The sequence below is a fragment of the Hibiscus syriacus genome, unplaced genomic scaffold (assembly GCF_006381635.1).
Source record: "Hibiscus syriacus cultivar Baekdansim isolate YM2019G1 unplaced genomic scaffold, ASM638163v2 tig00110893_pilon, whole genome shotgun sequence".
Lineage (NCBI taxonomy): Eukaryota > Viridiplantae > Streptophyta > Magnoliopsida > Malvales > Malvaceae > Hibiscus > Hibiscus syriacus.
Window position 1 is genome coordinate 458,909 of NW_024062901.1, and position 23,619 is coordinate 482,527.

General features: G+C 31.7%; 1 protein-coding gene across 1 annotated transcript; it reads left to right on the forward strand.

Moving 5' to 3' along the window:
* The first annotated feature begins 5,301 nt into the window (after positions 1-5,301).
* LOC120145234 lies at positions 5,302-6,029 on the forward strand. Its single transcript, XM_039159126.1, has 2 exons — positions 5,302-5,622; positions 5,702-6,029. The coding sequence occupies exons 1-2, from the start codon at positions 5,355-5,357 to the stop codon at positions 5,959-5,961; spliced, it is 528 nt and encodes a 175-aa protein (XP_039015057.1). The 5' UTR covers positions 5,302-5,354; the 3' UTR covers positions 5,962-6,029.
* The last annotated feature ends 17,590 nt before the right edge of the window (positions 6,030-23,619 follow it).

The following is a 23,619-nucleotide window of genomic DNA, read 5'->3' on the forward strand; positions in this document are numbered from 1 at the left end:
CCCGAACTCGATTTTGGTAACGCAGACTTTAACTTGTTGTTTTAATTAAAATTAATTTTTATTTAAAATAACAAAAATGTTTTTGGGTGCCCAATCACATCCTAATCAAATATTGGTGGCGACACTTCGAACCGTATTTTTTCGATCATAAAGGAAATCCAAAATTTTTCGAAACGAGAGGTCTTTTAAATCGTATTTGTTTTTAAATTAAAAAGATGATAATTAAGAATTAATGTGGTTTTCAAAATCTCACTTTTTCACCTTTAAGAAAAAAATCGTTTCGACACATAGGAAAGGTGAGTTGTCTATGAAAGATTACTTAATATCTATTAAGACTGTCTGTGATAATTTAGCTAGCTGTGGTGAGCTTATTTTTGAACATGAACACATCACTGCAATTATGAATGGTCTTCCTCCTGAATATGAGGTTTTTGTAACTATTATTACTGCTGGTACTACTCCTACTGATATGAGAACCATTAGGATTGTTCTTCTTCATGCTGAGGCTAGACAGTCCGAGTTCAATAATCATGTTACTGCTTCAGCTCATCTTTCTGTTAAACAATCTGTAAGTCCAAACAATAATATTATGTTTAATGTTGAGTTTACTCCTGTTACTGTTGATAATAACTTCATAAATAGAGATTATGGTAGTAACAATAGAGGTAGATGAATAGTATGAATAACACTTCAAGACCTCAATGTCAATTAAGTGGTATATTGGTTCATCTCGTTGAGAGGTATTACTATATATTTGATACAAGGTACAAAAATGAATTTTCTAGAACTAATCAGGGTACTACTAGCAAAAGTCAAGATTCTTCACAGGCTAATGTCAGCAACTACAATTCTCCTTCTCTGCCACAACCCACCCATTTTTATTATTCTTCTGTTCTGCCAACTTCCTCAGGCTTTACTCAGTTGGTTTCTAATCCTCATATGGTTGCTCCATCTTTTAACCCTTTTTGTCTAGTTCTTCTGCTGGTTCTCCTTCTAGTGTGTCTTTTATGCCTATGTGTTCTCAACCACAATACACCTCTCTTACTTCTGGGAATGCTCAACCCTCTCCTCAAGCTTTTGTAGAAACACTTGTTGTGTTAGATGAAAATGCCTGCTATCCAGATTCAAGTGCCACCCATCACATTACTAATGAGTTTAACAATCTGTAGACTGATTCTACAACACCTGTCTGCGGAAATGTACAGGCTGGAAATGGTAAAATGTTTCTTATAAGATGTAATGGTCAAGTAAATTTATTTCTTAATTCTAATATTTTCAGCTTAAACATAAGCTTATGTTCCTCAAATTACCAAGAACTTATTGTCTGTTTCCAAATTTACTCAGGACAATAATATTTCTTTTGAGATTTTTCCTTTCTATTGTCAAGTGAAGGACCTTGAGTCGAGAAAAGTTCTACTTGAAGGTCGTTAGGTTGGTGGCTTATACAAGCTTGTTCTACCTCAGAATAAATCTGTTCGTTTTCAATCTTCCCAAGGCTTTAGTTCTAATAATTCTAGTGGTGTTGTTAATTGTTCTATTGTTCCTACTTCTCTTTTGCATACTTTGTTAAGCATGGTTCTTCAGACTTGTGGTATAAATGGATGGGACATCCTAGTCAAACTGTTTTACTTCAAACTTTACAGAATTGTAATATTCATCTTAATCCTTGCCTACATCTGTTCTTCTTCTATACGAGGTGAACATTCTATTCCATCCCCTGTTTCATCTTTATCATCTTCACAATTTCCATCTCCATCTCCATCTCTATCCGCACCCACCAGTGTTCCATTACAACATACTTCATCATCTCCATGTTTTCCATCTCCATCTCTGCCAATACCCACATTCGTTCCATTACAACATACTTTATAATCTCTACGTCTTCAATCTCCATCTCTACCAGCAACCACCTCCGTTCCATTACAACATACTCCATCATCTTCAAGTCTTCCATCTCTATATCTACCAGCACGCACCCACCTCTATTCCATTACAACATACTTCATCATCTCTACGTCTTTCATCTCTATCTCTATCAGCACCCACCCCCGTTCCATTACAATATACTTCATCATCTCCATGTCTTCCATCTTCATCTCTACTAGCACCCACCTCCATTTCACATTCTCATGTGGTTTCTAATGCTTATCATATGGTTACCAGAGGCAAATCTGGTATTTTTTAATCCTAAGGTGTATAACACTGAATTTAAATATGATGAACCTGTAAATGTCTTTGAGGCTTTACAGTACCCCTCTTGGAAGACTGTTGTGTATGAGGAGTATAATGCTCTTCTTCAAAATGGCACTTGGGCCTTACAACCTCTCCCTAATGACCAGAAGCCAATAGGGTGCAAGTGGCTTTTTAAAGCAAAATAAAAGGCCTGATGGGACTGTTGATAGATTGAAGGCATGGTTGGTTGATAAAGGGTATTCTCAAAAGGTGGGTACGTATTTCAAAGAGACGTTTAGTCGAGTGGTTAGAGTTGCCACAATTAGAATATTCTTGCAGCTGCTGTCATACATAAATGGGTCATTCGACAGATCGACATCAACAATGCCTTTTTAAATGGGGAATTAACTGAAGAGATTTCATGAGTTAGTCCCCAGGTTTTAAGCAGATTGAGTCTTCTGGAGAATGAATGGTGTGTAAGATTAAGAAGGCCTTATATGGTCTTAAGCAGGCTCCTCGAGCTTGGTTTGATACCTTGAAAGGTTTTTTGGTGGCTAAATTAGACATTGTTGCTTTACGTGTGAGTTTTCTTTGTTTATAAAGAATACTGTAAACACAAAGCTACTTATCATGGTTTATGTGGATGATATAATCATCACTATGAGTGAATATGTTGAAATTGATCGATTTGTGCAACCGATAAATTTTGAATTCTCCTTTAAGGATTTAGGTGAGCATGATATGTTCCTTGGTATGGAGGTGTAACAGTGTTCTCAATGGCTGCATCTTAAGCAGAAAAAGTATGTTACATAACTTCTTAGTAAGGTGGACATGCAATCCACAAGACCCACTCCTACACCCATGACAATGACAATGAAAGTAAAGTCTAAGGATGATCAGAGGTTTACTGATATTCACCTGTATAGAAGCATCATTGGAGGCTTACAGCATATGCGTCTTACCAGGCTTTACATTGCTTATACTATAAATAAAGTAAGTCAGTATATGAATGATCCCTATGAGAGTCACTGAAAGACTGTTAAGAGAATTCTTCGTTACTTGAGCGGGACCTTGGATCATGGTTTGTTTTTCAAACAAATTGATGCGTGCAATCTTATAAAGCATGTTGAAATAGATTTTCAGTTTGTTAGAGATAAGGTGCTTGCAGGTAAATTATTTGTGAATTTTATGCCCTCTTCAGAACATGTAGCTGATATGCTTACCAAACCTGTTACCCCTGCTTCGTTTCCAGTTATGAGGAAAAGGCTTGGAGTTTTCTCCTGGGAAGAAATTCTTCATGGAAAGTGACCAGAAGAATAATAGGATATGTGGGTTGTTGTATTTCTATTATAACTGTTTAGAGTTGTTGGGTTAGAGTTTGTTATTCACGCTCATTATAAATGCCTTGTAGGATTTCTTGTAAAGTGTGTGAATTAATAATATCAGATAACCCTTTTTCTCTCGTTCACACTCGTTCGCCTTTTTTCTGTTTCTATTTCATTAATTAGGTTTAATCACTGCCCCTTCTATCTCCGATCAATGGATCTCCACAGTGCTCACATAAAAATTCCTTATAATTTTCACATATTTATTACCACATATGGCGCTTGAAATCCGATCAAATATTAACTTTTCTTTAAATCAATTAATAAACATATGAATTACAATAACACATAATACTTTTGATATTTCAAATAAATTAATCTACGCAAAAGATATCACTTTGGCAACATTTTGTTTCAACGAATTCATTAAAATGTCAGACATAGTCAAAATATGAATTTATTTATTCCTAAATAATTTTCTTAATAACCAATGATTAAAATTTTAATCAAACTGAATTAAATATAAAATATACTTTAATCAATATATATGTGCGATTATTGAAAAATATCACAATCTAAAACATGCGTATGAACACCTAAACTCAATGGTGGGTTAAGAAATAATAATAATATAACTTTCATATGCTGACTGAATGTCTAAATTGACGAATAAAAAATAACACTTCAATCACATAAAATCAACCAACAAAACCATAGGTTACTATTACTAGGGAAATTCAATTGTTTAATGTGGATTAAATCCACGCATCAATTATTTGTGGAAGCGTACCTAATTGTGATATTCTAAGAATATAAAATTCATTTGAGTATAAACTCTCTGATGAGATAAGAGAAAACACGAGATATCTATTTTTTAGGGACCATAATCCTTTTATATAAATGATTGAATCAATTATTTTATGTATTTATAACATTACCTCTCCTCTAATTATAACTACAACTTTAATAATATCTACAAGTTTATTTCCATGATACTTCTAATACTTATGACTTTATAACATAATTAATCATTTAATTTATTCATATTTTATGATAATAATATAGATTATAAATATATACTCATAATTATGGGTTTTAATCCAACAATACACGCTCCAATTCCTGAGTACTGAATGAAATCATCAAACAACATCATAAAATGTCGGTCAGTTGTGTTAAAATGTTGATGCTCTGGTACAGTGACCGAGCACCGCTGAACGGAAACAGTGAATGGAGAAGAGAAACACAAGCTCACGGTGATGACAAATAAATGATATTAGATTTTTTTATTAAGTGTAAAAAATGAATTACAATATATGCACCTTGGCCATTGTAATAAGAGGCTTATATAGCCCATTAAGCCTCGTTAACAAACTAACCAAAGTGTATCTATCTAATAGCAAAATAACAAATACTAACTAATTTTATTAACATTCTAATATTCTAACAATATGTGTACTAATCAACTACAATGGCTCAATAACTTAAACATTAAGAGTTTATTTTGAATATATTAAAAGTAGAGAAGGACTTATTTAGTAATATCAACGTCTAGTGCCAAAAGACCCAATCATATAAAAATAATATATTTTGTATGTATGTGGAGTTGGAGATGACCAATTGAAGAAGCGTCAACGACTCGGACAAAACGAAAACATATGTTTTATCATTCTTCCTTCCAATTTCCTCGCCTACCAAAAGCGGAAAAAAGGCTCAATTTGGCAGATTCCCACCATTTTTCTACCTTATTATCCCCACTATATAAACCCCATAACATGCCAATGCCAACAACCATCAACTTCACCTACAATCTTCCTAGTTGAGCCCTATACCAAGTCTTCAAAATTTGACTGAAAAATGGGTTTCACATTTACATATCGACTCATGCTACTCCTGGCAGCTGCTTGCATGTTGGGAGTGAGCCATGCCAATAAGGACTGGGGCTCCCCTAAATCAAACTACACCGGCTGGGGCTGGCGCTGGAACTCCACCACCCAGCATCCCTTGAATGAAACTCAAGGTCCCCAAAAGATCATCGTTGGTGGACCACAGAACTGGCACTTCGGCTTCAACTACTCCCACTGGGCGTTCCAAAATGCACCCTTCTACTTCAATGACACTCTAGGTCAGTTAAAAATGGGAAGCTCAGTTATTTATATTTGTTGAAATCAGTGAAATGACACTTGGAATTTGGTTTTTTGCAGTGTTCAAGTACGATCCACCGAGCAACAACACGTTCCCTCACAGCGTTTACTTATTCCCCGACCGGTGGAGCTACTTGAATTGCAACTTGAAGAGAGCAAAGATGATCGCGAACGCAACCCAAGGCGACGGCGACGGCTTCGAGTTCGTGCTCGACAAGTGGAGCAGCTTTTACTTTGCTTGCGGTGAACATAACGGCATCCATTGTAAGGCCGGCGGCATGAAGTTCATGGTGGTGCCACTCTTCCGTTGGCATTACTAAACTCTTGGAGATTATCACAGATGAAGATGGACATCCGATGTAACAGATACTATTGTTTTATTTCACTCTTGCTGACGACATTAATGTGTGACTGTTTCTTAATATGATTTGACGAACTACTGGAATTGGTTTATTTTGTGTTGTAATGAAAGAAAATAAGATGAAAGACATGTTGCAGTTGCATTCACGTCCAGTTTAAAACTATATTCATGAATAAATTAACCTTTTTAGTTTGTTCAGAGAAAACAAATAATATTGCTTTGCTCATTTCATTTGTAAAGGTTTAAAATATAAAATGGTACATGAACTTTTTAAGTTGGGTTAAACTGCCCCTTATTTTTTTAATCAAAATGAACTCTAAACTTAATAAGCTTGTTCTAATTGGCTAATAAACTTTTTTAATCAATAATCAAATTACCCCTAAAATTAAAATTGTTGATCAAATTAGTCCTCGAACAATCTAGCAGCAAAAATGGTTTCATAACCATCGCAACGTACTGCACCAACATGCTTTCTTCCATCTTGGACCTCTCGAATTAGCTGCTAGCTCGATCCTACACTTGAAAATATCCTTAAAAAAGCTCATTAAGCCAAGAAAAATAAAAATATATAAAAAACATAAAAACACTAAAATACAACCTAAGACAATAAAAATGCAAAATCACTGTAAAACTACTTAAGAATTAAGCTTCACGTGAATGAGCTAAAAACTAAAATTAGGTACCTTTAGTTGTTCATCAGTTAATCTTCGTATTAAGTTTTGAGAGGATCAATTATATATATATATATATATATATTCTACAACGTTCAACAAGTAACGATGAGAACCATTAATTTAATTTATAAAAATTTAAAATTCTAAAGTCAATGTATAATTATAAATTAATTAAAATAAAATATTTATTATATTATTTTCCATAATCTTTTTTGGTTAGATTATACAAAATATGACTACATTCTTTTTATTGAGTTAATTTAAAATTATGACCAATTTGATAGATTGTGTAAGTAATAAGGACTAAATATGTAATTATATAAATTTTATTAACTGTCACGTCAACACTTCCTTTAATTGTTAACGGTAAGCGGCTTGATTTAATGCATTTATATAGTTTAGTGACCTGATTTTCAAAATTTTAAAAATAATGGTCAAAATAAAAATGAGCAATAGTTAGGTGATCATTGTTATAATTTATCCAAAAGAGATTATGGAAAATAATAAAATAAATATTTTATTTTAATTAAAATCTAAAGATAAGAAAACAAAATGTCAGGGAAGAAGTAACGAACCACGAAAATATTGGAAACCCTTCCGCCATCTCCGCAGTTGACCCAACTGGCTGGCCGCCAGATAAATTGGTTCAGGATGTGTCGATCGCGAGTATGGAAAGGTCGGGACATGGGATCCCAGTTGTTGATTTACCAGTAGGGAAAAAACCCAGGAATGATGCAAGCGCATTTCGTGTCTCGGATCAGGTCGAGAATGGAATGGAGATAAATGGGCAACAAATAGTGTTGCAGACAAAGGAAAATCATGAGTCGAGGGATGTAGTAAATAATGTTGAAAGCGTTGTTAAGCCATCCTTTCGGGATATGGTGGTTGGGAGCATAGAAAATCGACAAAGAGATAACTTCAGTGCCGATTTGGATGTTGATTTATGTGAGGGAGATGTTAAAATTGGAATGGAAGGAACCATACCGGGTTTATGTTTTTCGGAGAGGGTTCACTATTCAATTGATGAAATACTATCCAAGTTGGTCATAGTACGCTTGCTGGGGAAGAAGATTGGTTATAACACATTAATGAACCGTAGCAAAATTCTATAAAGACCCGCGGATGAGATGCAATTACTGGATCTGGATAATAAGTATTTCATCGTTCGATTTGCTGTAGAAAATGACTATCTCAATGTGTTGTCTGGAGATTCCTGGATAGTTTACGGTAGCTATCTCACTGTTCAACTGTGGCCGAGGAACTTTGATACGTTTGATGATCATTTGAACTCGATTTTGGTATGGGTTAGGTTACATGTATTGCCCTACAGGTATTACACGAAGACTCTATTTAGGGCGATAGCAGGCGCTCTGGGAAAGATTGTGAAATACCACGGAAGGGAATCATGGTCGCTTTGCGAGACTTGGTATTGTTGTCAACCTGGAAAGGCCTTTAATTCCTGGAATTAGGATTGATGGAAGGTATCAAGTTGTGGAGTACGAAGGACTATCGACTATATGTTATCAATATGGTAAGTATGGTCATACGAAAGAGTTTTGCAATGATGGAAGTGATCTGGCTAGTACTACTTTCACAAAAATTGCTAATGAGTCCATCACCTCGGAGGAGCCTTATGGACCATGGATGCAAGTGGCAAGACGGAAGTATCAAACTATTGCTGGAAAGAACTATACTGTTTCAAGCACTATTGAGGATCAAGGCGTTGGTAGAGGTTATCGGTTTGAGACGCTAGCTAGTGTAGAATAGGAGAATATTTCCCAACAAAATATTTCTCAGAACAAGGGGGTATAGAGGAACAACAAAAGGAATGAAGGAAAATGGGGATTAACATAGCGAAAAGGTTGCAATAAGCCATAGCTGGTGATGGAAGCAAAGAAAATAAGGTTCCCAACCCGATTATAGTAAGGAAAAAACAAAAGGAAGTTGTGGAATTGGTTAGTGTGGGTCAAACGAACCAAGGATAAGTAGAGACTATTGAGGATCAAGGCGTTGGTAGAGGTTATCGGTTTGAGACGCTAGCTAGTGTAGAATAGGAGAATATTTCCCAACAAAATATTTCTCAGAACAAGGGGGTATAGAGGAACAACAAAAGGAATGAAGGAAAATGGGGATTAACATAGCGAAAAGGTGCATAAGCCCGATTATAGTAAGGAAAAAACAAAAGGAAGTTGTGGAATTGGTTAGTGTGGGTCAAACGAACCAAGGATAAGTAGAGAGTAACTCAATAAGAGCGGCACGTCCGAAACAATGAGAATATGGAGGTGGCAGTGGTGGAAACAAATGAAGACGCAATCCAAGTCCGACCAATTAGGAATGGGGGGAAGCATACGACAGTAGTAATTGCATATGAGAAATAATAAAATATTATTAGAGATACAAATGGCCAAAATCTGTTGGGGACAAGCAGAAATAATCAACGTACTGTTAAGAAGTTAAAAGGGGCGTTAAAAAAAGGGGTAAGAGCACTTTGCGAGAAGGATTACAGCCAATTAAACCTTTACTTGCAGATTGGGTGAATAAGTTGTCTAATAAGCTGACCAAAGTAGGTTCAAGCGCCAGCAGAAGAGAGGATAGTGCTCAACAAACAGCAGAAGATAAGGTGCATTGGAGAGAATTCATATTTCGAAAGTGAGCAGGAGGCAGATTGTGGATGCTGATTTTGGTTTGCTTTTTATTTTTCTTTTTTTTTCTCATTTATTTATATGGTTTAGAATAATATTTTGGAATACACAGGGTGTGTTGGGCCTTGTTTTTTAATCGATATTTCAAATTGGTTTTGAAGAATCAAAAACCATATATAGTTGCTATTATAGAACCAAGGGTGAGTGAGGATCAAGCCGATAGTTTCATTCGAAAAGCAGGCTTTAACTCCTCAATTAGAGTGTAGGTGAATGGATTTTCGGGTGGCATTTGGATGCTATGGAATGAGATGGTTTGTATGGATATCATTGTAGCGTCGAATCAATTCATCCATGGATACTGTGTTGATAAAGTGAATAATGCTGGATTCTTTATAACATTTGCGCATGCCAATCCTAATTGTTATAAACAAGTCGTGTTTGGAATCAGGGTAGTTCTGCGATGCGGCGCCTAAAAAACGGCTAATATACGGCGTGACCAGTTAAATAATTGACCGGTTAAAATTTATACCGGTTATGTTATATTATTTAACCGGAAATATTATAAAGTACAATAACATACTAGGTAGCGCTATATAATGTAATAGGTAGCGCTTATATTTACCTATTTTATAAGTAAACCGGTATATTTATACCGATAATATTGCAAATTTACCTATTACATTATATTATATTGAAAGTGTCCATACTTTTTATAAAAAGGATCGATACTTCTTTTAAAGTTATGTAATTTATGTTTCAATTTTTTTTAATAGTGTTTCATGTTTTTCACCTACAATATTAATTTAATAATTCATTTGCACAAAAATTATTTTATTATTGATATTTTATAAAATATTATTTAGAATTTTAATTAATAATAATATCGTAACGTAAAAATAAATCATTAGACGCCTATAATTATTAAATTAATATCTTAAAACTCACTCAAAAGATAACCTTAAATTAATGTTTTCCACAGTGAAAAAGTATTGACACTTTTATAAAAAGGATAGACACTTTACAATATAACCACTACCTATTACATTATATAAACGATACCAATTACATTATATAAGCGCTACCTATTACATCATATTTTTACCTATTATATTGAAAGTGTCCATACTTTTATAAAAAGGATCGATATTCTTTTAAAGTATGTAATTTATGTTTCAATTTTTTTAATAGTGTTTCATGTTTTCCACCTACAATATTAATTAATAATTTCATTTGCACAAAAATTATTTTTTTGATATTTATAAAATATTATTTAGAATTTTTAATTTAATAATATATATATCGTAACGTAAAAAAAAATCATTAGACGCCTATAATTACTAAATTAATATCTTAAAACTCACTCAAAAGATAACCTTAAATTAATGTTTTCCACAGTGAAAAAAGTATGGACACTTTTATAAAAAGGATAGACACTTTACAATATAACCACTACCTATTACATTATATAAACGATACCTATTACATTATATAAGCGCTACCTATTACATCATATTTTTACCTATTATATTGAAAGTGTCCATACTTTTTATAAAAAGGATCGATACTTCTTTTAAAGTTATGTAATTTATGTTTCAATTTTTTTTAATAGTGTTTCATGTTTTCCACCTACAATATTAATTTAATAATTTAATTTGCACAAAATATTATTTGATTTTTTGATATTTTATAAAATATTATTTAGAATTTTTAATTTAATAATAATATATATCATAACGTAAAAAATAAATCATTAGACGCCTATAATTACTAAATTAATATCTTAAAACTCACTCAAAAGATAACCTTAAATTAATGTTTTCCACAGTGAAAAAAGTATGGACACTTTTATAAAAAGGATAGACACTTTACAATATAACCACTACCTATTACATTATATAAACGATACCTATTACATTATATAAGCGCTACCTATTACATCATATTTTTACCTATTATATTGAAAGTGTCCATACTTTTTATAAAAATGATCGATACTTCTTTTAAAGTTATGTAATTTATGTTTCAATTTTTTTTAATAGTGTTTCATGTTTTCCACCTACAATATTAATTTAATAATTTCATTTGCACAAAAAATTATTTGATTATTTGATATTTTATAAAATATTTTAGAATTTTTAATTTAATAATAATATATATCGTAACGTAAAAAATAAATCATTAGACGTCTATAATTACTAAATTAATATCTTAAAACTCACTCAAAAGATAACCTTAAATTAATGTTTTCCACAGTGAAAAAGTATGGACACTTTTATAAAAAGGATAGACACTTTACAATATACCACTACCTATTACATTATATAAACGATACCTATTACATTATATAAGCGCTACCTATTACATCATTTCTTACCTATTATATTGAAAGTGTCCATACTTTTTATAAAAGGATCGATACTCTTTTAAAGTTATGTAATTATGTTTCAATTTTTTTTAATAGTGTTTCATGTTTTCCACCTACAATATTAATTTAATAATTTCATTTGCACAAAAAATTATTTGATTATTTGATATTTTATAAAATATTATTTAGAATTTTTAATTTAATAATAATATATATCGTAACGTAAAAATAAATCATTAGACGCCTATAATTACTAAATTAATATCTTAAAACTCACTCAAAAGATAACCTTAAATTAATGTTTTCCACAGTGAAAAAGTATGGACACTTTTATAAAAAGGATAGACACTTTACAATATACCACTACCTATTACATTATATAAACGATACCTATTACATTATATAAGCGCTACCTATTACATCATTTTTTTACCTATTATTGAAAGTGTCCATACTTTTTATAAAAAGGATCGATACTTCTTTTAAAGTTATGTAATTTATGTTTCAATTTTTTTTAATAGTGTTTCATGTTTTCCACCTACAATATTAATTTAATAATTTCATTTGCACAAAAAATTATTTGATTATTTGATATTTTATAAAATATTATTTAGAATTTTTAATTTAACAACATTAACCAAAGATAATAATAAATATGTAATATATATGTTTATTGTTTTTAATTTAATAATAATATATACAACATCAAACACATTCCAAGCTATAAATTACAAGCTAAGGACACTTGAAGAAGCAAGAGAACAACTATCCAAGCAATCAAAACGAGAAAATCCCAACATGATAACAACTGAACATATCATATCAATGTTCAAACTCAAGTTGTAGATTTTGATTTCCTTTTGCTTGGCATCATATGAGATTTGAATTTTGATTTCCTTTTGCTTGGCACCATATGAGCTTTGGATTTTGATGAGCATCGGAAGTATTTCGGACTTATGATTTGGGTGGTACTCAGAAGCATTTCGGACTTATGATTTTAGTTGCTATTTGTTTACCACCCAGATCATACGCCCGAAACGTTTCTGACGCTTTAAAGTTGACCAAAAAATACAATGGTCGGGATTTCCCTCGCGTTTAAACATTGGAAAAAAAAACAATGGAAATTAGGAATAATCAATGATAACATGCATATTGGCTTGGGCTAATATTTATAGTGGAGCCGAAATATATATTGAAATTCAAACTCCAATTACATATGAAATGAATTTGAAATGCAGTGTTAAATTGAACATGAAAATTGCATAATTGATTCATACTGTTCAAGTAACATGCTTTATGAACCATCAAGCTAAAAGACAATATTGATTGAGTTCAAAGCTGAGTTGTGAGTTGATGGAGTGTCACACTTGTCACATGGTTGGAATAAAGTAATTTGATTTAATAATTTTATTTGCACAAAAATTATTTGATTGTTTTGATATTTTATAAAATAATATTTAGAATTTGTAATTTAATAAATATATCGTAACGTAAAAAAAAATCATTAGATGCCTATAATTACTAAATTAATATCTTAAAACTCACTCAAAAGATAACCTTAAATTAATTTTTTCCACAGTGAAAAAAGTATGGACACTTTTATAAAAAGGAGATACTTTACAATATAACCACTACCTATTACATATAAACGATACCTATTACATTATATAAGCGCTACCTATTACATCATATGTTTACCTATTATATTGAAAGTGTCCATACTTTTTATAAAAAGGATCGATACTTTTTTTAAAAGTTATGTAATTTATGTTTCAATTTTTTTAACAGTGTTTCATGTTTTCCACCTACAATATTAATTTAATAATTTCATTTACACAAAAATTTATTTGATTGTTTTGATATTTTATAAAATAATATTTATAATTTAAATTTAACAACATTAACCAAAGATAATAAAAATATGTAATATATATGTTTATTGTTTTTAATTTAATAATAATATATACCGTAACATAAAAAATAAATCATTAGACGCCTATAATTACTAAATTAATATCTTAAAACTCACTCAAAAGATGTATATACCTAAATATGTAGTTAACAAACATACCTAAATATGTAGTTATTGTACATACCTAAATTTAATGATAATATATACTTGAAGTTATTGTACATACCTAAATATGTACTGCGAATTTAATGTTGTACCCACCCTTTAACTACCACTACCAATGCCACATCCTATTGAAAGCAACACGACTGAAACATGTTCAAAATGAACCTTTGCTTACATCTCCATCAACTCCTGGAGCACTGAACTTGCACAACAAAATTTTTGCCATGGATAATACTGATGTAGACAATGTTAAGCCAACCGAGGAATGCCATGAAGTACATAATGTTGATGAATCTGACAGATTGGTTGGTCAGCTCTTCTGTTCACGTGATCAAGCTTGGCACTTTTACAAGGGATTCGCACGGGAACATGGGTTTAGTGCACGTAAGGGAACAACACGGCTTGACGTGGAAGGGAATGTGAAGACACAAGAATTTTGTTGTTCCAAAGAAGGGTTTCGAGTATCAAAAGTCAATACTGTTGATCGTCAACGTGCTCATACGCCAGTCACAAGAACATGATGTAAGGCTAGAGTCGTAGTTACAGCAACAAATACAAACGATCAGTGGGTTATAAGTAAGTCTGATCAGAAACATAATCATGCATTGTGTACATCTGCTATGACACCATTTATGCGTTCTAATAGAGCTGTAAGTAAGGCTGATATCGATGAGGCAACAACATTGAAAGAGGTCGGTGTTGGCACGTCACAAGTAATGAACTATTTAACGCAGCAGGCAGGGGGCTATCATAATGTTGGATTTACACATAAAGACCTCTACAATGCACTTCAAAGAGGTAAAGCAAAGGAAATCGTCGATGGGGATGTGAATGCGCTTATTGCCTACTTTGATTATAAGAAACATGATGATCCCGTGTTTTTTATGACATACTTGGTAGACGAATCGGGGGCATTGTATAATCTTATTTGGTCGGATTCTACATCGAGATCGGATTACACATTCTTCGGTGATGTAATTGCATTCGACACAACGTACAAAGATAATTTGTATGGTCGACCAATTATGCCTATTGTTGGTGTCAATCATCACCATAACACAATTGTGTTTGCCACTGCCATAATCGCTGACGAGACGTCTCAATCTTTCGAGTGGGTGCTACAGAATTTTTTAGAAGCCATGATGAATAAATCACCTATTTCCGTTGTAACCGATGGGGATAGGGCAATGCAGAGGGCTATCAAATCTGTTATCCCTTATGCTAAGCACAGATTATGTTCTTGGCATCTTTCTCGCAATGCACAAGCTAACATTGGTGACCCAAAGTTTACAGCAGCATTCTCAAAATGCATGGCTTCCTGGTGGACAACCAAGGAATTTGATATTCAATGGCGTTCGATTGTTTCAGAATTCAACGTCCAAAAGCATCCATGGGTGATTGAGAAGGGAAATACACGACACTTATGGGCACAAGCATATCTAACCGGTCATTTCTTTGCCAATATTCGCTCAATACAAAGGTGCGAGTCTATGAATGCTTCACTAGCTATTGCACTGAAACACAAGAAGACATATTTAGATGTTGTTCGTGCAATTGAAGATGGAATTAGTAGAATGCGTATGAACGAGTTGAAAGCGGATTACTTAAGTTCCCATACGAAGCCCTTCCAGATCACAAAACTGGTCGACCTTGAAAGCCATGCCGCTGCGATTTTTACCCGCGAATCTTTTCGTGTGTTCCAAGATGAACTTATACGGGAGACATTGTACCGGATTGAGGCAGAGATTAAGTCCTTATCAGATGAATGTCAACATTATATTTTGTCAAAGTACGCAGAAAAAAATAGGAAATTAGTTTTGATTCTCGTACGAAAACTCTAATTTGCTCCTGCAAAAAATTCGAGACCGTTGGACTTCCGTGTCGCCATCAACTTCACATTTTGAAGCAATTGGACTACACATATTTGCCCGGGACTTTGATTCAAAGTAGGTGGACTAATGATGCGAAGGCTTCTGCACCCAGCTATGTTGATTTGAATGTGTCTCCAGAAGTGATGCAAATGGCAAGGTTCGTTGCTCTACGTTCAACGTCAAGTAGGTTATGCTACCTATTACATTATATAAGCGCTACCTATTACATCATATTTTTACCTATTATATTGAAAGTGTCCATACTTTTTATAAAAAGGATCGATACTTCTTTTAAAGTTATGTAATTTATGTTTCAATTTTTTTAATAGTGTTTCATGTTTTCCACCTACAATATTAATTTAATAATTCATTTGCACAAAAAATTATTTGATTATTGATATTTATAAAATATATTTAGAATTTTTAATTTAATAATAATATATCGTAACGTAAAAAATAAATCATTAGACGTCTATAATTACTAAATTAATATCTTAAAACTCACTCAAAAGATAACCTTAAATTAATGTTTTCCACAGTGAAAAAAGTATGGACACTTTTATAAAAAGGATAGACACTTTACAATATAACCACTACCTATTACATTATATAAACGATACCTATTACATTATATAAGCGCTACCTATTACATCATATTTTACCTATTATATTGAAAGTGTCCATACTTTTTATAAAAAGGATCGATACTTCTTTTAAAGTTATGTAATTTATGTTTCAATTTTTTTAATAGTGTTTCATGTTTTCCACCTACAATATTAATTTAATAATTTAATTTGCACAAAATATTATTTGATTTTTTGATATTTTATAAAATATTATTTAGAATTTTTAATTTAATAATAATATATATCATAACGTAAAAAATAAATCATTAGACGCCTATAATTACTAAATTAATATCTTAAAACTCACTCAAAAGATAACCTTAAATTAATGTTTTCCACAGTGAAAAAAGTATGGACACTTTTATAAAAAGGATAGACACTTTACAATATAACCACTACCTATTACATTATATAAACGATACCTATTACATTATATAAGCGCTACCTATTACATCATATTTTTACCTATTATATTGAAAGTGTCCATACTTTTTATAAAAATGATCGATACTTCTTTTAAAGTTATGTAATTTATGTTTCAATTTTTTTAATAGTGTTTCATGTTTTCCACCTACAATATTAATTTAATAATTTCATTTGCACAAAAAATTATTTGATTATTTGATATTTTCTAAAATATTATTTAGAATTTTTAATTTAATAATAATATATATCGTAACGTAAAAAATAAATCATTAGACGCCTATAATTACTAAATTAATATCTTAAAACTCACTCAAAAGATAACCTTAAATTAATATTTTCCACAGTGAAAAAAGTATGGACATTTTTATAAAAAGGATAGACACTTTACAATATAACCACTACCTATTACATTATATAAACGATACCTATTACATTATATAAGCGCTACCTATTACATCATATTTTTACCTATTATATTGAAAGTGTCCATACTTTTTATAAAAAGGATCGATACTTCTTTTAAAGTTATGTAATTTATGTTTCAATTTTTTTAATAGTGTTTCATGTTTTTCACCTACAATATTAATTTAATAATTTCATTTGCACAAAAAATTATTTGATTATTTGATATTTTATAAAATATTATTTAGAATTTTTAATTTAATAATAATATATATCGTAACGTAAAAAATAAATCATTAGACGCCTATAATTACTAAATTAATATCTTAAAACTCACTCAAAAGATAACCTTAAATTAATGTTTTCCACAGTGAAAAAAGTATGGACACTTTTATAAAAAGGATAGACACTTTACAATATAACCACTACCTATTACATTATATAAACGATACCTATTACATTATATAAGCGCTACCTATTACATCATTTCTTTACCTATTATATTGAAAGTGTCCATACTTTTTATAAAAAGGATCGATACTTCTTTTAAAGTTATGTAATTTATGTTTCAATTTTTTTTAATAGTGTTTCATGTTTTCCACCTACAATATTAATTTAATAATTTCATTTGCACAAAAAATTATTTGATTATTTGATATTTTATAAAATATTATTTAGAATTTTTAATTTAATAATAATATATCGTAACGTAAAAAATAAATCATTAGACGCCTATAATTACTAAATTAATATCTTAAAACTCACTCAAAAGATAACCTTAAATTAATGTTTTCCACAGTGAAAAAGTATGGACACTTTTATAAAAAGGATAGACACTTTACAATAAACCACTACCTATTACATTATATAAACGATACCTATTACATTATAAGCGCTACCTATTACATCATTTTTTACCTATTATATTGAAAGTGTCCATACTTTTTATAAAAAGGATCGATACTTCTTTAAAGTTATGTAATTTATGTTTCAATTTTTTTTAATAGTGTTTCATGTTTTCCACCTACAATATTAATTTAATAATTTCATTTGCACAAAAAATTATTTGATTATTTGATATTTTATAAAATATTATTTAGAATTTTTAATTTAACAACATTAACCAAAGATAATAATAAATATGTAATATATATGTTTATTGTTTTTAATTTAATAATAATATATACAACATCAAACACATTCCAAGCTATAAATTACAAGCTAAGGACACTTGAAGAAGCAAGAGAACAACTATCCAAGCAATCAAAAACGAGAAAATCCCAACATGATAACAACTGAACATATCATATCAATGTTCAAACTCAAGTTGTAGATTTTGATTTCCTTTTGCTTGGCATCATATGAGATTTGAATTTTGATTTCCTTTTGCTTGGCACCATATGAGCTTTGGATTTTGATGAGCATCGGAAGTATTTCGGACTTATGATTTGGGTGGTACTCAGAAGCATTTCGGACTTATGATTTTAGTTGCTATTTGTTTACCACCCAGATCATACGCCCGAAACGTTTCTGACGCTTTAAAGTTGACCAAAAAATACAATGGTCGGGATTTCCCTCGCGTTTAAACATTGGAAAAAAAACAATGGAAATTAGGAATAATCAATGATAACATGCATATTGGCTTGGGCTAATATTTATAGTGGAGCCGAAATATATATTGAAATTCAAACTCCAATTACATATGAAATGAATTTGAAATGCAGTGTTAAATTGAACATGAAAATTGCATAATTGATTCATACTGTTCAAGTAACATGCTTTATGAACCATCAAGCTAAAAGACAATATTGATTGAGTTCAAAGCTGAGTTGTGAGTTGATGGAGTTGTCACACTTGTCACATGGTTGGAATAAAGTAATTTGATTTAATAATTTTATTTGCACAAAAAATTATTTGATTGTTTTGATATTTTATAAAATAATATTTAGAATTTGTAATTTAATAATAATATATATCGTAACGTAAAAAATAAATCATTAGATGCCTATAATTACTAAATTAATATCTTAAAACTCACTCAAAAGATAACCTTAAATTAATTTTTTCCACAGTGAAAAAAGTATGGACACTTTTATAAAAAGGATAGATACTTTACAATATAACCACTACCTATTACATTATATAAACGATACCTATTACATTATATAAGCGCTACCTATTACATCATATGTTTACCTATTATATTGAAAGTGTCCATACTTTTTATAAAAAGGATCGATACTTTTTTTAAAAGTTATGTAATTTATGTTTCAATTTTTTTAACAGTGTTTCATGTTTTCCACCTACAATATTAATTTAATAATTTCATTTACACAAAAATTTATTTGATTGTTTTGATATTTTATAAAATAATATTTATAATTTAAATTTAACAACATTAACCAAAGATAATAATAAATATGTAATATATATGTTTATTGTTTTAATTTAATAATAATATATACCGTAACATAAAAAATAAATCATTAGACGCCTATAATTACTAAATTAATATCTTAAAACTCACTCAAAAGATGTATATACCTAAATATGTAGTTAACAAACATACCTAAATATGTAGTTATTGTACATACCTAAATTTAATGATAATATATACTTGAAGTTATTGTACATACCTAAATATGTACTGCGAATTTAATGTTGTACCCACCCTTTAACTACCACTACCAATGCCACATCCTATTGAAAGCAACACGACTGAAACATGTTCAAAATGAACCTTTGCTTACATCTCCATCAACTCCTGGAGCACTGAACTTGCACAACAAAATTTTTGCCATGGATAATACTGATGTAGACAATGTTAAGCCAACCGAGGAATGCCATGAAGTACATAATGTTGATGAATCTGACAGATTGGTTGGTCAGCTCTTCTGTTCACGTGATCAAGCTTGGCACTTTTACAAGGGATTCGCACGGGAACATGGGTTTAGTGCACGTAAGGGAACAACACGGCTTGACGTGGAAGGGAATGTGAAGACACAAGAATTTTGTTGTTCCAAAGAAGGGTTTCGAGTATCAAAAGTCAATACTGTTGATCGTCAACGTGCTCATACGCCAGTCACAAGAACATGATGTAAGGCTAGAGTCGTAGTTACAGCAACAAATACAAACGATCAGTGGGTTATAAGTAAGTCTGATCAGAAACATAATCATGCATTGTGTACATCTGCTATGACACCATTTATGCGTTCTAATAGAGCTGTAAGTAAGGCTGATATCGATGAGGCAACAACATTGAAAGAGGTCGGTGTTGGCACGTCACAAGTAATGAACTATTTAACGCAGCAGGCAGGGGGCTATCATAATGTTGGATTTACACATAAAGACCTCTACAATGCACTTCAAAGAGGTAAAGCAAAGGAAATCGTCGATGGGGATGTGAATGCGCTTATTGCCTACTTTGATTATAAGAAACATGATGATCCCGTGTTTTTTATGACATACTTGGTAGACGAATCGGGGGCATTGTATAATCTTATTTGGTCGGATTCTACATCGAGATCGGATTACACATTCTTCGGTGATGTAATTGCATTCGACACAACGTACAAAGATAATTTGTATGGTCGACCAATTATGCCTATTGTTGGTGTCAATCATCACCATAACACAATTGTGTTTGCCACTGCCATAATCGCTGACGAGACGTCTCAATCTTTCGAGTGGGTGCTACAGAATTTTTTAGAAGCCATGATGAATAAATCACCTATTTCCGTTGTAACCGATGGGGATAGGGCAATGCAGAGGGCTATCAAATCTGTTATCCCTTATGCTAAGCACAGATTATGTTCTTGGCATCTTTCTCGCAATGCACAAGCTAACATTGGTGACCCAAAGTTTACAGCAGCATTCTCAAAATGCATGGCTTCCTGGTGGACAACCAAGGAATTTGATATTCAATGGCGTTCGATTGTTTCAGAATTCAACGTCCAAAAGCATCCATGGGTGATTGAGAAGGGAAATACACGACACTTATGGGCACAAGCATATCTAACCGGTCATTTCTTTGCCAATATTCGCTCAATACAAAGGTGCGAGTCTATGAATGCTTCACTAGCTATTGCACTGAAACACAAGAAGACATATTTAGATGTTGTTCGTGCAATTGAAGATGGAATTAGTAGAATGCGTATGAACGAGTTGAAAGCGGATTACTTAAGTTCCCATACGAAGCCCTTCCAGATCACAAAACTGGTCGACCTTGAAAGCCATGCCGCTGCGATTTTTACCCGCGAATCTTTTCGTGTGTTCCAAGATGAACTTATACGGGAGACATTGTACCGGATTGAGGCAGAGATTAAGTCCTTATCAGATGAATGTCAACATTATATTTTGTCAAAGTACGCAGAAAAAAATAGGAAATTAGTTTTGATTCTCGTACGAAAACTCTAATTTGCTCCTGCAAAAAATTCGAGACCGTTGGACTTCCGTGTCGCCATCAACTTCACATTTTGAAGCAATTGGACTACACATATTTGCCCGGGACTTTGATTCAAAGTAGGTGGACTAATGATGCGAAGGCTTCTGCACCCAGCTATGTTGATTTGAATGTGTCTCCAGAAGTGATGCAAATGGCAAGGTTCGTTGCTCTACGTTCAACGTCAAGTAGGTTATGCTACAATGCATCAAAGACAGACGAGTCTTTCAAAACCGCAAGAGATGAGATGAAAAAACTAATAGAAGAATTAGAAAACTCGTTTGGTTTGAATCAGTCAACCAGAGCATTGTAGTAAACAATGTTCTTGACCCTCAACGAAAACAACGCAAGCGAAAAGAAGTGCCGAAGAACAAGGTCGAGAAGAAAATTAGGCGATGTGGGTACTGCAACGGTGAGGGGCATAACAAACTAACATGTCCTCAAGTCAAGCTCAGTTTGAGTACAAGCACACAGCCTACATCAACTGATTTTTCGAAGATGGAATGGAATGACAACGATCTCCATATAATATCGTAAGTATCAACATGACTCCTATTGTATGTACATATAATATTTTGAATGAAGGAACAAAAACCGCGTTACTTAAAATTACCGACACTTTTTTAAATGGTATCGACACATTTTTCTTCCAATCTGGACATAAAGTACCGACACAATATTATAAAGTGTCGATATAGGTTGTAGACCTATTCGCTCATAAAACCGGTATATTTATACCGGTTATATTACAAAATTATCTATTACATTATAAATCTGGGTTCCGATGTGTAAATGTCGATACTTTTTTAAATCGTATCGACACATTTTTCTTCCAATATGGACATAAATTACCGACACAAGATTAAAAAGTGTCGATATAGGTTGTAGACCTATTCGCGCATAAAATCGGTATATTTATACCGATAGCATTGCAAATTTACCTATTTTATTATAACATGTTGAAAGTGTCCATACTTTTTATAAAAAGGATCGATACTTTTTTTAAAGATATGTAATTTATGTTTCAATTTTTTTTAAGTATGTTTCATGTTTTCCACCTACAATATTAATTTAATTTCATTTGCACAAAAAATTAGTTGATTGTTTTGATATTTATAAAATAATATTAAGAATTTTTAATTTAATAATAATATATATCGTAACATAAAAAATAAATCATTAGACGCCTATAATTACTAAATTAATATATTAAAACTCACTCAAAAGATAACCTTAAATTAATGTTTTCCACAGTGGAAAAAGTATAGACACTTTTATAAAAAGGATAGATACTTTACAATATATTAAAAAAGTATAGACACTCAAATGTATATGTACACATAGAAGCAAATATGGAATAATTAATGAAAATATACACACAATATAATCACACCAAAATATAAATACACAAGAATGTTCAAATAATGTACCGACAAACAAAATTAATCCGATGAAAAAGGGTTGTTTCTAACGAAGTCCGGAACATTAGAGGCCTTCAACAAATTTTCCAAATACTCTCGTATGTTTCCGCCTTTTTCTGAGGACATACATAAATAATTTCAATTATCAAACTAATGAGGTGCAATTTTACTAACAATAAATTAAATTCGCATAAGCATGAATAAATTTGTGTCATACCTAGAGCTTTGTCGTTCGAATGGGAAGCAGCGTCAAAGGTATGTGGACATATGTAATTGTATTTCTATATAAACACATAAGTTGTTAAAATAATCAATGTCTGAACACCTGTTCAACTGGAAAAACATATTGCATAAATGCAACTTACCGGATTATAAATCATTTTTTCCGCTGAATCATCGACCAAAAGTGTATTTAGCTCGTTAAAATCTGGACACGCGTTCCAAACATCATTGAGATCTTTACAGTAGGTAACAGAATAGTATGTTTTGTATTTTTTTTGATCCTATTCACAAACAGTCGAACATAAATATGTAAGAATCATAGACAACGAAAAGTCAGCAAACTGTAATGACATTCATCTTACCCACATGAATAGAAAATGCTCGGAAAATACAGGTAGTTTCTCAAGTACACGGTCGACGTTATGCCTGAGATTGTAATCAAGTTTGAAT